Genomic DNA, 13879 nt, shown 5'->3' on the forward strand with positions numbered 1-13879 from the left:
CGCGTTCACGAGACCTACTTCAATCCGTACGAGGACGCGAATCGATGGGACGGATGCGCGGCGCCGACAAGTCGAAGAAGAAACGGAAACACGACGTAAGGAGCAGCGCGCAGCGGCGCGGCGCGCGCCGGCTTCGTTCAAGTCACGGCGCCGCACCTGGCGCGACTTTATGCTCGCGAAAATCTGCCGAGTAATCGGCTCTAACATGGCCGTAACATCGTGCAAATTGTCGTGCTATATAAGTACCGCGCGCCGGTGCCGGCCACTCGAGACGCGATGAAACGATCACGATCAGATCGAGCAGGCGGGTAGGCAGGCGGGCAGGTAGGTATCCATCGAGGCAGGTAGTCGTCGGCACGACGCGACGTTGGGGTAAGAGGAGCCGCGGGCGGGAAGACGTTCCCCCGGGGGAGGGGGGGGGGTGAGGAAACGGTTTGAAACGTGCGGCGCGGCCCACGGAACCTTTGTGAAAAATCGTGTTATAACCCTAATTTAATTTTATGGCCGGCATTACGGCGGATTGTGTTGTATATCGGGGCCCGGGCATAATGGCCGTATATGACCGCGTATAATAATGGTGAAAGAGCGAGCGAGAAAGCAGAACGAGGGGAGCGTGCAAACGGACGGATAGAGAGAGAGAGAGAGAGAGAGAGAGAGAGAGAGAGAGAGAGAGAGAGAGAGAGAGAAAGGGGAGAGAAAGAGAGCGAGAATTGGCGACGAGAAAGGGGGTAGGAAAGGGGGGTAATAATCAGTTGTAACGCGAACCGTCGTAAACCGCAAAACAACGAGAATCGAAAGAGGGTGTAGAAGAGAAAGAAAAAGGAAACGCGCAACCCGAACGGCGGCGACGGCGGCGGTTGCCGCTGTAGCGGGGGATAAGAGGGGCGATTGTATGTTTTATATTTAAGGGGTTGGTGGCGGAGAGAGTATCATTATCTCGAAAATAGACGGAGGACGGTGGGGGACTTTTTCGTCCATCCCGCTCCCCCCACGAGGACACGGATCTTCGGCAACGTGACTGCCGAAAATCGGTGTTCTCAATATGCTCGACGCGAACTGACCGGCCGATATAATGCCGATGTGACATCACGACAGTGCGCCTAATTTCACGCTGCGAAGAATGTACCGCCGCGGGTAATTTACTCACGTCCTGCAAAATCGAAATTTTCGAAATCCGCCATGTTACATAGCGTCGCTTCTTCTCGACGGGCAAAAAGACGCGAGAAACGCGGTGCAGGCGCGACACGATCTCGCGCTAACGTAACGCGACTACGACTTGTATACACGACAAAAATTTGCGCGGAAAAGGCGCGGGGAGCGGGGGGGCGGGAACGTCCCTTCCAAAAAAGCCGGGCGAATTAATCGAGAATCATATAGCCGACCGCGTCTACCAAAGAGAACAGCGCTCCGAAGCGTTCACTTATACTCCTCAAGTTTATTTTCGACAAACAAAGAGAAACGATTGCGACTCACTTTGCGTATCGTCCTGCCAGTCCAGCCAGAATGCCCCGAGTCCCGCAAGTCCGCCATTTGCAATGACCGAATAGGTAGACCGCGTTGCCTCGTCTCCTCCGATCGTCGCAAGACGCATTAATCGCGATCGCCCGGACCGTCGGTGCACTCGAGACGATCGCCCGTCGCTCGATTCGACACTCCCGACACTCGTTCGCACGCGAAATTCACATCCGGCGGATAAAACGACGCGAGAAACACGGAGCGGTCGCGATCCGCCGTCTCCCCGACCCGCGCGATCGGACTGAATACAGCCGTTAAGAATCAAAGTAAGGGGGGAGGGGGGAGGGAAGATGCGTTCGTCAAGCGTTCACGCCGCGAGCGGCGCTTCGCGGGCCTATCAGCGATCGCGCGCGACTCCCGAATTCACTTGCGGGTGAAACGGAAATTTTCAAAAATTCACTGTACGCAACGACGACAGATACGTTACTCCGACGCGAAATTCACTCTCGGCGAACGAGGAGACGCGGATCGCTTGCGAATAGCCGCAAGAATATACCTACTGTAAAACGTAAGCAGTAAGCTATACTGACCAACCACGGTCGATTGTTCACGAATTGTGAAAACCTTATTGGTCAATAGCTTACCGTTTATACGTTTTACAGCATACTCTTGCGGCTATTGTAGACGAGCCATTAAATCCGTTGTGTCTATGCGATAAGTCAATTAAAACGTTCACGTCGCTCGATTCCGACACTTCCGGCTTCTTCGTCTTCTTCTTCCTATATACATATAATAGCACTCGTTTTCAAGACAAAGACGATACGGCCAGGACACTTTTGGCAGTCATTCGCGATCAAGCACAAGATTCACGATCGAGGGTGACGAACGAGGGTTTAGAGAACGCGAAAAACGCGGAGCGGACTGAATACACCGACACAGCCCCGAATTCGCACTAATACTGACCGCGCCTATATGACAATGGGAAAAATTCGGCGAGTGGGGGAATAGTGGAGTGGGGAGAGTATACGCCGCGTCGAGCGTCGCGCGAGGCGAGGCTCTTCCAAGAAATGCCAAAAAAAATGTAAACAACCTCGGGCGACATTACGCAGCCAATAAACGGTGGCAGAGCGACGGTGGTTCGCGAGCGTAGCGCGAGGCTCGAGGCTCTTCCAAGAAAAGCCTGAAAAAACGTAAACAACCTCGCCAACCTCGGGCGACATTACGCAGCCAAAAACGGTAAATAAACGGTAGCGGAGCGACGTTTCGCGCGAGCGACGCTTTCTCTCCGAAATAATAGGTAAACGGAGTAAACGGACAGTGTTTCTCGGCGCGGCGACGAGTGCGATGAGCTGAGCAGGAACACGAATCGTGTGATTCGTGACTAATGTCAAGCGAGTCGATATGCCGCTCTCGCGTGAGTAACGCGAAATTCATACGCGCGGTGTTTTAAATATTATGCGAAAATGTGAGTTAATCCGTAAGACAGAATTAAAGCGTTATTTCGACCCAGCTGCATACATACGTAACTCATCTTTCGAGAAATTTTGCGAGTGGTCTACTCCGTTTTCGCGTAATATCGCTCGTATTTATGAAACCGGCGTCGGTCGCGGCGCGAACGCTTGACGAACGCATCTTCCCTCCCCCCCCTCTCACTTTGATTTTTAACGGCTGTATTCAGTCCGATCGCGCGGGTCGGGGAGACGGCGGCTCGCGACCGCTCCGTGTTTCTCGCGTCTTTTTACCCGCCGAATGCGAATCTCGCGAGTGAACGAGTGTCGGGAGTGTCGAATCGAGCGACGCGGCGATCGTCTCGAGTGCACCGATGGTCCGGGCGATCGCGATTAATGGGTCTTGCGACATTCGGAGCCGGCGGCAACGCGGTCTACCTGTTCGGGTCATTGCATATGGCGGACTTGCGGGACTTGAGGCATTCTTGGCTGGACTGGCAGGACGATGCGCAAAGTGAGTCGCAATCGTTTCTCTTTGTTTGTCGAAAATACACTTGAGGAGTATATAAGTGAACGCTTCGGAGCGCTGTTCTCTACGCGTAGACGCGGTCGGTTATGATTCTCGATTAATTCGCCCGGCTTTTCTGGAAGGGACGTTCTCGCCCCCCCCTCCCTCACTCCCCGCGCTCTTTCCGCGCAAACTTTTGTCGTGTATACCGTAGTCGCTTTACGTTAGCGCGAGATCGTGTCGCGCCTGCTCCGCGTTTCTCGTGTCTCTTTGTCTGTCGAGAAGAAGCGACGCTATGTGACAGCGAATTTGGAAAGCTTCAATTTCGCGAGATGCGAGTGAATTACGCGCGCGCGCGCGCGGGCGGGCGGGCGGGCGGGGAGGCATCCTTCGCCGCGTCGTCGCAGCGTGAAATTAGGCGCACTGACGTGACGTCACACGGCACTGTAACGGCCGGTCAATTTGCGTGGAGCACGGTGATATTCGGAATGGAGTCGTGGCTTCTCGACAACACGAAGGGGTATATAGCCGCTGACTTAGGTACGGCGTGTTTGGTGTGCCGAGAAGAAGCCGGCTCCATTCTCGCGTCACTGCCCCCGAGTCCGCGTTTCGACTCGCGTCATGGTCCCCCTCGATAGCCGTCAAACGTGACTTTACGTGACCAGTGACCACTTGGCGCCACCAATCGTAAAGCTCTCTCTCTCGCCAATCAAGCCGCAAACTCGACCTGTTCGGCGGTACACTAACTTCCGTCTCTTTTTCTCGCCAGCTACATATAAATTATAATTATACACTCGGAACTCGGAACACGAGACTCGAACGAGTAGACCACGTTTTTCTACCTATCTTTTTTGTTATCTCGGCGTACGCCTTCCTTCTTCTCGCTGTCTCTCTAGCTCGATCTTATCTCTATCTCGATTCGTGTAAACGGGTCTCTTTGCAAATGCTTTTATCATTCTGCTTGTCAAATAACTATCGATGATATAATTGTTAAATTATTATTTATATCATTATTACACATTATCATTTATTCAACGTAACTGGCATCGATTCTTTTCGATTTTTAACGACAATAGACAATTATTATTTTTTAACGAAGAGGTAAAAATTTAATTGAAGGAGACATTTTTTAATTTTATACGAATAATTAAATAAATAAAATTTATATAATATTACGAATGTAAGAAAAGTGAAGAGATGCCGCTTATTAATGTATTTATCATTTATGTCGTGCAATCTTTTTCAATCTACGTTTTTCTATATCTATTCATTAGCGTATATCGTCACGTCTTCCTACTTTTATTTCCGTCATTATTTTTACATTTTATAGTCAACCGTTGTAGCGCGAAACGTTAATTCGTATTTTTCCAATTTAGATTGTTCATATCCAAAGAGACGCTGAGAGCATTTAAGATTTGGAATATATGTGATAAATTTTACGCTTTATACTCTCTACTTCCTCGGTCGCGACGCGAGGAGGTGACCAGCACGTTCTTGCAAACTCTCGATTTCCAACGCATCGATCGCGGCGACCGTGAAAACGGCCGATAAACTCGCCGCGTCGCGATTTCGGATTTTAATGTATACAGAGTGTGAAATTATGAATATAAAAGATTAGAATAGAATCGGCGTTTTTTATACGGATAAGAATAATTAATAATCGTTGTGTTTCTTGTTGGATAAATTAAGTAAAATATGCTATATGCTATGCTAAATATGCTAACAGAACTAAATACGCTATTTCTTCCTGAAACTGAAATTCTTTCATTTGTGCTTGCGCGTGTAATACGTGTTAAAAGAATATTCACCAATTTGTATAATGGAAGGATTTTGGAATTATGCCAGCAGGCAGAATTATTATGCTATTAAATTTGATGTACATCTACATGTATTCCACATACATATATGTATATCTAATACAATTTTCACAGATCCATCGCCCCAAATTAAAATAGAAGATAATTTGTCACTCGCCGCGTTGATAATACATTGATCTCTAAAATGCAGATATATTCAATTACAGCGGCGCTCAAAATAATTAACATTTTGAAAGTAATTATTACGCGGATATAATAACTATAAGTGGTCAGTTTCAGAGAACAAATAAATTTATCCCGTGATTGCCTCGCCGATGCCCGATGTCTCTCACAGGTTTCCCCCTCTTCCCCTCTTCTCTCGTTTCTTCGTTGCTTCTTCTTTGCGGCATTTAACGCTCACTCGTGAAAACATGGTTAATTACGATCACGCGCATACTAATTACATCAGAATACGATCGCGCGGCGCTTTTCATGGCGCTCCCCAACGTTAATCGTGCATGACATGCGTTCAGCATACTGCAACAAAATAATAACGCCAAAAATGTATTGTCGCAGGAAGGTACGATCCACTTGATACCCGCGACGCAAATTAACGCGGGCGTAGGCAATTTTTTAACACTAATATATAAACGCCAAATTTATATTGCACGGTTATATATATATATATATATATATATATATATATATATATATATACCTATTATCAAATCTAATATTTATCTCTCTCTCTCTCTCTCTATATATATATATATATATATATATATATATATATATAAATATTAGGATATATTTACTGACTGAATGCCAAGGCGACTTTATCGTTTTAATTTCTATTTCAAATGAATAAATTGTGCAAAATATCTAATTCCATAAAGCCATTAGCGTGAGTTACGTAACGACCGTGATTAGTAACTCATATGAGTTATGCAACTGCTAATTCTAATAATCTAATAATTTAATAATCAAATCATTTCAATAATTTTTAAAACTAATGGGAAGGATGAGAATGTTCGACATATCGCAGTATTGTGTGCCGGTGAAGACCAGCACCGCACATGCACCTGCCAATTCGTTGCCGACAAAATATTTAAGGGTGAATCCAAGCTAGCAAAGACGATCGATTTCTTCTTCTTTAAAATTCCTTGGCACCAGACCGCCAAGTTGCGAGTCTATTTGGCATATGATAAATGACTGCGAACATTCACGGATGGACATGGATAAATATAGTGACCGCTTTTTCTTTGATGTTCCGAGAAAAGATGGAGCCTATTCGTCGATGTAAAAAATTTAGGCTCGTTCGTATACTCGCGGCGCTATTCGCACTCATTAAAATAAGTTTCTTCATTCGTGTTCGTTCACGCTCTTTACTTACTTACAATTAGTCTACAGCTTTATAAAATAAATTTACGTTGAACGTTTTTTTCTCGGTGTTTCACATTAATTTCCATGAATGAACTATTATATTAAATTTAACGCACATTTATTTAAAAAATATTATTTGAGTTTATATATATCTATCGAAAAAATATTGTACAAATTAATTCATTATCATTACTTTCCTATAATTTTTGACAGCCTAAAAGAAATAAAACACGATTTTCATTCATCAAGAAATGTGATTTTAATAAATTAAGAAAATAAGATGAAATGTGACGATATATTTTCTTTATTTATTAAAATTTCTCGATTTTATTTCTTTCGGGAAAAAATAAAAATTGCCGTTTTTTGATCATACAAAACGAAGATCAATTTTATTCTTCAAAAGTGCGGATTCAACATTAAATTTAACTCTTTTAAAACGGAGTAATTAATTTTCTCAATTTTAAGTGGACTTAAATCGATAATTTAAATCTCTATTTGGAAAAGTATTACATAATGTTATGTAATATACTGGACTGGAATTTAATAGTGAAACAGTTAAGAGAAAGTTGGTCCATATTGGTTGCCAACATCTTCGGAAAGTCTCCATCGATGACCTTCCAGCAGCGGTCCAAGAGCATCTTCTCGTCGGGAGAAGGAAACCGTATTGCCGCGAAATTACTATAATACGTCGCTGTGGTATCGGCGTCGGGACGAGAGAGCCGCGTATATTTCGTTATTATTATTGATCGGCTCGAAACGATATTAAAGTGGCTAGGGAGACCACTCTCTATGTTTACGCCGGTTCGCCCGAAAAACCATGAAATTACTGATAATCGGCGTAAGCGGCCGCCATGCGGCAACGACGCGCCTTCAACAATAACCCCTAGCGCTATAATCACCCCTCTCCCCCTCCTCCCTATAATTCTATGTAGTATATACGCGCAAATGTTTACTTCCTGCCTTTCTCTGGCCTTTTAATTCTGATCTGATACAGTCGAATTCCTCATTGTTTATTTTTACATTTTGAAACTTGTTTTTAAAATTTTATGTTTTTAATTTTTTCGGAGTACTGAGACTTGAACATTGACTATAATTCCTATAATTCCCTCGCATTATTGGTTTTGCATTTGCGAAAAAGCTTTGATTTTCGAAACTTGATTATACCAATGTGTCGAAGCATATATATCATGACGGAATATGTCACGTCACTTATGTCTCTTCGATCAAGGAAAAATAACGTTATCGCGCATAATCCCAATATATTGAGCTTTGCTCATTGATAATATTAGTTGTATTAATGTAATTTTCGTTTTTATGATATCATCGCGATGCTTTTTACTTCTTTTATCGATTTCAATATCGTGTGACTGCATACGTGAAGAGGATCACCAGTCTCGATATATCAATATAAATGAAGAAAATGAATCAGCACACTTTGAACTATCTCCTTGACTTATCAAAATCACGTAATTATTTAATCACAGATTAAGACCGTGATTACGGTAAATCCAGATTTTATTATTGCAGAAAGCAATCTTTTTATGGAAATCGAAATGCAAACATTAGAACGTTTTCCTCCATATTTACGTAGCGCCGTATTTCGAAAATCGTTAAAAAATTAAAGAATTTTTTTATTCCGCAGTCAACGCAGATCATGATATCATACGATCAGAATTTTCAAGTTTTAACTGAGAAAGAAAGATTTTGTTACTTCGTAATGTTCGCTCGAGTCGTACAAAAGCAGCGTCGTATCACGCGTCGGGTCCTTACGAGCGGTCCCTTTTTCCTCGATCACGAGGGAGCGACTCGGGGAAAATAAAGTGAGGGAGAAAAAAGTAGCGCGGACGGCGAGAGAGGAGAGCAAGGATACGTCGTCGTGCGTGTACACGCGTATTCCCGCGAGCGAACAAGGCGGCATGGTCAGGCCGGGTGTAGGCAGGAGTTCGACTTCGGCTGCCGACCGCCGTAAAAACGTCAATTAAAGTGTTTTATTTGATCCTTCGTTAGAACGTTGAAATGGAATTTTGATTTATGGCTGCACCACTCTGTCCCTCTCTTTCTGTCTATCTCTCTCTCTCTCTCTCTCTCTCTCTCTCTCTCTCTCTCTGCTCCGGGTCTGCGTATATATGAGAGCGGAGAGTGCGTCCGCGCGCATACGCGTAAATAAAATAAATAGGAGGCTATAATTAGTCGGCGGGTACCGGCCGGCCACTCCGCCGCGATCGGTATACACGACCGGTTTTGTGGGCTCGGTTAAGTTCGACAAACAAATTCCACGACTCGTTTTACGCCGATCCTCAGAAAATTCGGACCGGCGAGCGAGAAACCCCGACACTCGACCCGCGAAGGTATCGAACCGAATCTCGGACCTATATCCTCCTGATTTTTTCGAGTCGCTATTTCTCTTGAGCAAAGACTACAAATGTAACAGAAATTTTGTAACAGATTTCTCTCGTTCGAAAACGTTATACAAATGAGATATGTATGATATTGAGATGATATTGAGAATATGTATATTAATTACAAACCACATTAATCATAAGTTTTGTATTTTACGCGATAACAGTACGAAAGTGACCTGAATTGTAAAATCTTTTAACTGCAACTTTAATTAATATTTATGCATATTTCAATTATTCCAGACGTAATAAATGTTTGAATAAAGATCTGTTTACGATTACAGATTTTAAATTTTCTAATAAACATCACATAGCACGCACACACATTAATCGGAGAATAAGCTTTTATTGTTTCTTTAAATTCTCTTTAAATGCTCTATTTCAACATTTAATTCTATTAATTTAATTTAACCAAAATTTAATTTAATGCTCTTTGACTTTTAATATAAAACAGATGATTTTGTAATTATGATATCAGCCCAAAGTTTGACTAGCACATAATTTTAAAAAAATTAATAAATTTAAAACAATTTTTAAAAATTTATACAGAATTCGTTTAAATTTAAATCTTTAAGATAAATTAGGAAATGCATAAAAATATCTATTAATTTTACATCGTACGGTCAACACTTATATTGCATTATATAAATTTTCCAATAGCTGTTGTAGAGAAGTTCTCAACAATGAAGGCGAGAAAGAGAAATTTGCGAATATCGATCATCCCAAAGGAATCTCCCCGCGCGCGCGGGATATCGATCGTCCTGCGTAAATGTCGCATCATCATCCCGTCCGCTCGTGAAATTCTTACGCGCGTACGTCGCGCATCGATCGTTTTATTATCACGCGAAACGGCGCGCATTCAGAAGGGCCGAGGCCGGCGAAAACGCGCGGCGCGAGCGAATGATCGACTTAAGTGAAGAAGAGTCGCACCAGCCGTCCCGCCAGCCGGCCGTCCGAATGTTATTGTTTATTGTGGCCGAACGACAGCTTGATTTATCATGCGAGCCGGTCACATCCATGTGTGAAATAGTGGCATAATCCCGTTGATTTGTGGCGACCATTGTTCGCATCGGCACTCCGCTAAAGGTATTTTTTTCTCCGTTTTTTTTTGCTGTTGTCCTTTTTGCTTTATTTCGGATTATTGTCTCTTTCGCGTCGTTCCGATGATTTCCGTTTTTTCGCTCGTCGCTTCGCGAGACGCGTTTAAAGATCGCATTAAATTGAATAATGCGGCCGAAAGTTCGATCCCGCCAGACGAGATCTCTCTGCCAAATGGAGAGATCGGTGCATATGTTCGCGGAAAATATTGCTGGAATAAAAAAATATTAATGAGTCTCTTGTTAAATCGCATATTAGGCATTTTATTACGTTCGTTAAATGCAAAGTGTGCGATGACGAATGTCTCTTTCTTTTTCTCTGCCTTTCTTTCTCATAAGACATTTAATATAAATTATCCAGAATCATCATTTTGTGCATTGATAATCACAGTATTATGTCGAATCACCGTTAAATATCATCTTGATCTCAGACCTTTAAAACTTAAAATGTCAGCCTGTAAATAATGTTCTTGTCGATTTTCTTAAATTTATATATATTTAATCAACCGCTTTTTCTATAGAAATTGAGAGAAGCGGCCCAGATAAAGGAATTATTAATTTTCTAAATTATTTTTGTAAATAAAATTTTTATAAACTAAATTTTTCTTGTTATTTTTAATGGTTTTATTATTTTCTTGGGTGAATAAGAAAAATTTTTTGAATTTTTTTCTCTTCTTTTCCCACTTGTTCTCTCTTTTTGAGCTATAAATACTTATATTTACGATATATCTTAAATTTAATCGAAAATAAAAACCTTATAGATATGTTAATTAATGATGTTTCCTTCAATGGTCACGTTTGTTTCAAATAACTTTCTATCTAAAACTATGTGATTTACTTCACTCATTATCTCACTCTATTCATGTGCGAAAGAGAAAGATCTGATCGATTTAGACATGGTAGATTGACGGCGCTGGAAATTTCAGAGACGCGAGCTGCGAAATAAGTGGATCGTGCGGGGAACGGGCCTGATTCCGTCATTTTACGAGGTGCTAAACGTGAGAGCGTTTCTCCGCCGACAGACACTTCCCAATTTTTACCATCGGAGATTTTCCTTCGGTTTTTCTTTTTCACCAGGCATCGCATCGGCATTCTCGGGCGTCGTGACCGCTGTGGCGCTATACTTAATTTCCCAATTAGCATTCGGCACGCACTGATAAATTGTCGGGATAGCGTGATAATGATAGAGCGACGTCGAATAAAAGGAAGTACGCCGTTACTTCTCGATGATAGATGTCGGACATTATCGTCGCTGAGATCTCGGCCGAGAATTTTCCCCTGATAACGTGAAACGCGTGTGTCGCGCATTCAAGTGCGTTTTCAAGACATTTATGACGCGTGTCAAAATTGATTCAACAATTATGGAAGTCTCCCGCCAGCCGCCGCGCGCTTTCAGTTATTTTTACTAGTGCTGGATTTCTCCGTAATTCCTTTTTTTTTTTTACTTTTTTTGCGTGCGGGAATGCGACTGGCACGCGGAAAATAATATGCGAGAAAGATCGTTCGCGATTAACGCTTTCACGGCCGAGGAAGTCCGGGGAGTTTTATAAAGATAACGTGTCCGGTTTCACGATGACGTGAGGGGGAGTCAATAAACGTGGCGAATGTAGGCGTAGCATCAAACAAATTTATTGCGCGAAAGATATATAATCATCGCGTATTTATCACTGTGTGTTTGAACGCTCTCGGTTCTCTTTACGATGCCGAAAATGTTGAAACTCGCGCGTCGGGAAAAAAGATTCGCTACGAAATAATATTTCTCGGCTTCGCGCGTCCAAGGTGTCGATGATTATTTGTGGAAAAATTTGTGTAGGAAGCTAAAAAAGAAATCCAGCATCTTTTTCCTCGTAACTCTGAGTTACGTGTGTATAATTGAATTCTCTTCGGATACCGGTGAGATTCGAGAGCGAGGTAATTGTAAATAACAATCGATATCCTTCGGAATACGCTCGCTAATAAAATAGTACACGGGCGGTGGGGCCGAAAAAGCCCGGGTGGCAAGCAACTCCGCGGGTCTCCCGAGCCTCTCGGTAAATATCTTGTTCTCTCGTAGGTAAGTAGCCGCGTGGTCATCAATAAGCCGACCTACTATGCCTCTTACGCGGACGAGTATTATGGCGCGAAACGGCGGGCGGTCCCTTCCGTTTGACGAGAGCCATTCATCCTCATCCACCTACGACGATACCCACACATCCGGGCGGCGGTAACACGCACGCGCGCACGCGTGTTCTTCCATTGTGCATCCATCTATCACATGTCAGAAGTAACGCGGCTTAGGTGGGTCGATCGGGGCCGAAGGTAGAAGCCCCTGTATATGTATATCCTCGAAGAGCGAAGTCGCACTGGCAAACTCGTCGATCAGACCTGTCGCTAAATGCGCGGGGAAACACTCGCGGGTAAGCAAATGCGAGTAAACAACGGAAGATTTATGACAGCTGCCGAAGCACGATCTCGCGATTAGATTGGCCCTTTGACATCTTTTATCGGATTGAAGATATTATTTTTATTTAAAACAAAAACACGATTTATATATAAATTGAATCTGTGCGAGATGATTAAGACATTCAATATTAAATTTTTTAAACAAATAACCGTATAATGTCGATTGAATAATTAATTTTCACATATTCAGATGTCAGTGTTATTAAAATTATGATTATTTAATTTTAGTTGCTAATATAAATTGTCAAAGAAAAAAACGTGCGAAAAGTATCTTTTTCTAAAGTTTTCAAAGGTGTTATGTATATAGATAATTAAAGAGACACGATTTTTGTGTGTAATTTATAAAAACATGTAAGATATTAACTACAAGAGATATCAATTTTAATGAAGTTCTATACCATGCGATTTCAATTACAATTTTCATTCGGTATTCATATTTGATTCGTGTGTCTGCGAACAGTGCGAACATTGCGAACGTAGGGAAACGCGTAACATCGCGCTACGTTAACGGGATATTCGACCTTAGCTCCCGGCGTTGTCCCTGACGCGGAAGGGCCTCTAGTGGCAGGAAACTCAGGGCCCTTTGGCGATGACCTGCCAACGGCTCGCGCATTAGCTCGACAGATAGCGGTGCCTAATCGGGCCTCATAAATTACCAAATTAATATCCCGCGTTGCCGACGCCAGGCTATCCGTCAGGTGTCAGCCACGGTGCAGATAGCAGCCGCCTCCACCTACCTACCGCTCTCCGTCTCCCTGTACCATCCTCTAACGTCATCTTCCGCGCTTGTTACTGACGGACGGACATTCTCTTAACGAACGCCCGCGTGGAGAACGACGTCACGACCGATGCCGCGAGAAGTGTGAAAATATTCTTGACCGGAGCTAATCGTTGATCGCAATTACACATATAGAGAGAATTATATATTCATCTGAGATGTTTAAATATTTAGCTTTAACATACAAAATAAAAAAAAACATCGGAATAACTTTGGGAATCGTTAATGAAAATTAACGTTGGGAAAAATGTAAATCTAAATTGATTTTAACTTCTTTAACAGGTTTAATAAGCGAAAGCGATTACAATCTGTAATTAAAGTTTTTTGCTAAAACAATAGTATATCTGTATATGATTAGTTTTTCCTTTTCATAGCAATTCTTATTATTTCACTTTTCTCAATTTCCTCGAAAATTAATGTTTATAATATTAAAACATTTGGAATGAGCGGATTATTACTCGATGAAAATGGCTCATCGGTGAACAGCGAGCGTCACATTGGCTCGAAATTAACGGCGGGAGTAGCTCTATGCCGGACCGTGAAGGCTTAAAGGTTTCTATCAATCTTAAGTTG

At 42.7% G+C, this 13879-nt stretch overlaps 2 protein-coding genes across 8 annotated transcripts in view; one reads left to right on the plus strand and one right to left on the minus strand.

Annotated features, from left to right (window-relative positions):
* LOC143902358 (uncharacterized) overlaps nucleotides 1-2409 on the minus strand; it is a 69014-nt gene extending 66605 nt beyond the window's left edge. For all 4 annotated transcript variants that reach the window (XM_077415183.1, XM_077415182.1, XM_077415181.1 and 1 more), the window contains exon 1: nucleotides 1474-2409. The gene's annotated coding sequence lies outside the window, so the exon portion shown is untranslated. The remainder of the gene's footprint in view (nucleotides 1-1473) is intronic.
* Tio (zinc finger domain-containing protein tiptop) overlaps nucleotides 1-13879 on the plus strand; it is a 148992-nt gene that overhangs the window by 22566 nt on the left and 112547 nt on the right. Inside the window, exon 1 of one of the 4 annotated variants that reach the window (XM_077415172.1) lies at nucleotides 2778-3417. The exons of 2 other annotated variants lie outside the window; for them this stretch is intronic. In XM_077415172.1, the coding sequence (XP_077271298.1) occupies nucleotides 3300-3417 (118 nt within the window). In that variant the 5' untranslated portion in view covers nucleotides 2778-3299. Of the gene's footprint in view, nucleotides 1-2777; nucleotides 3418-13879 lie in introns of those variants that run through there. One more of the 4 variants, XM_077415175.1, reaches the window with a different exon arrangement.

The sequence above is a fragment of the Temnothorax americanus genome, unplaced genomic scaffold, assembly GCF_048541705.1.
Source record: "Temnothorax americanus isolate GAGA-0224 unplaced genomic scaffold, ASM4854170v1 Scaffold4, whole genome shotgun sequence".
Taxonomy (NCBI): domain Eukaryota; kingdom Metazoa; phylum Arthropoda; class Insecta; order Hymenoptera; family Formicidae; genus Temnothorax; species Temnothorax americanus.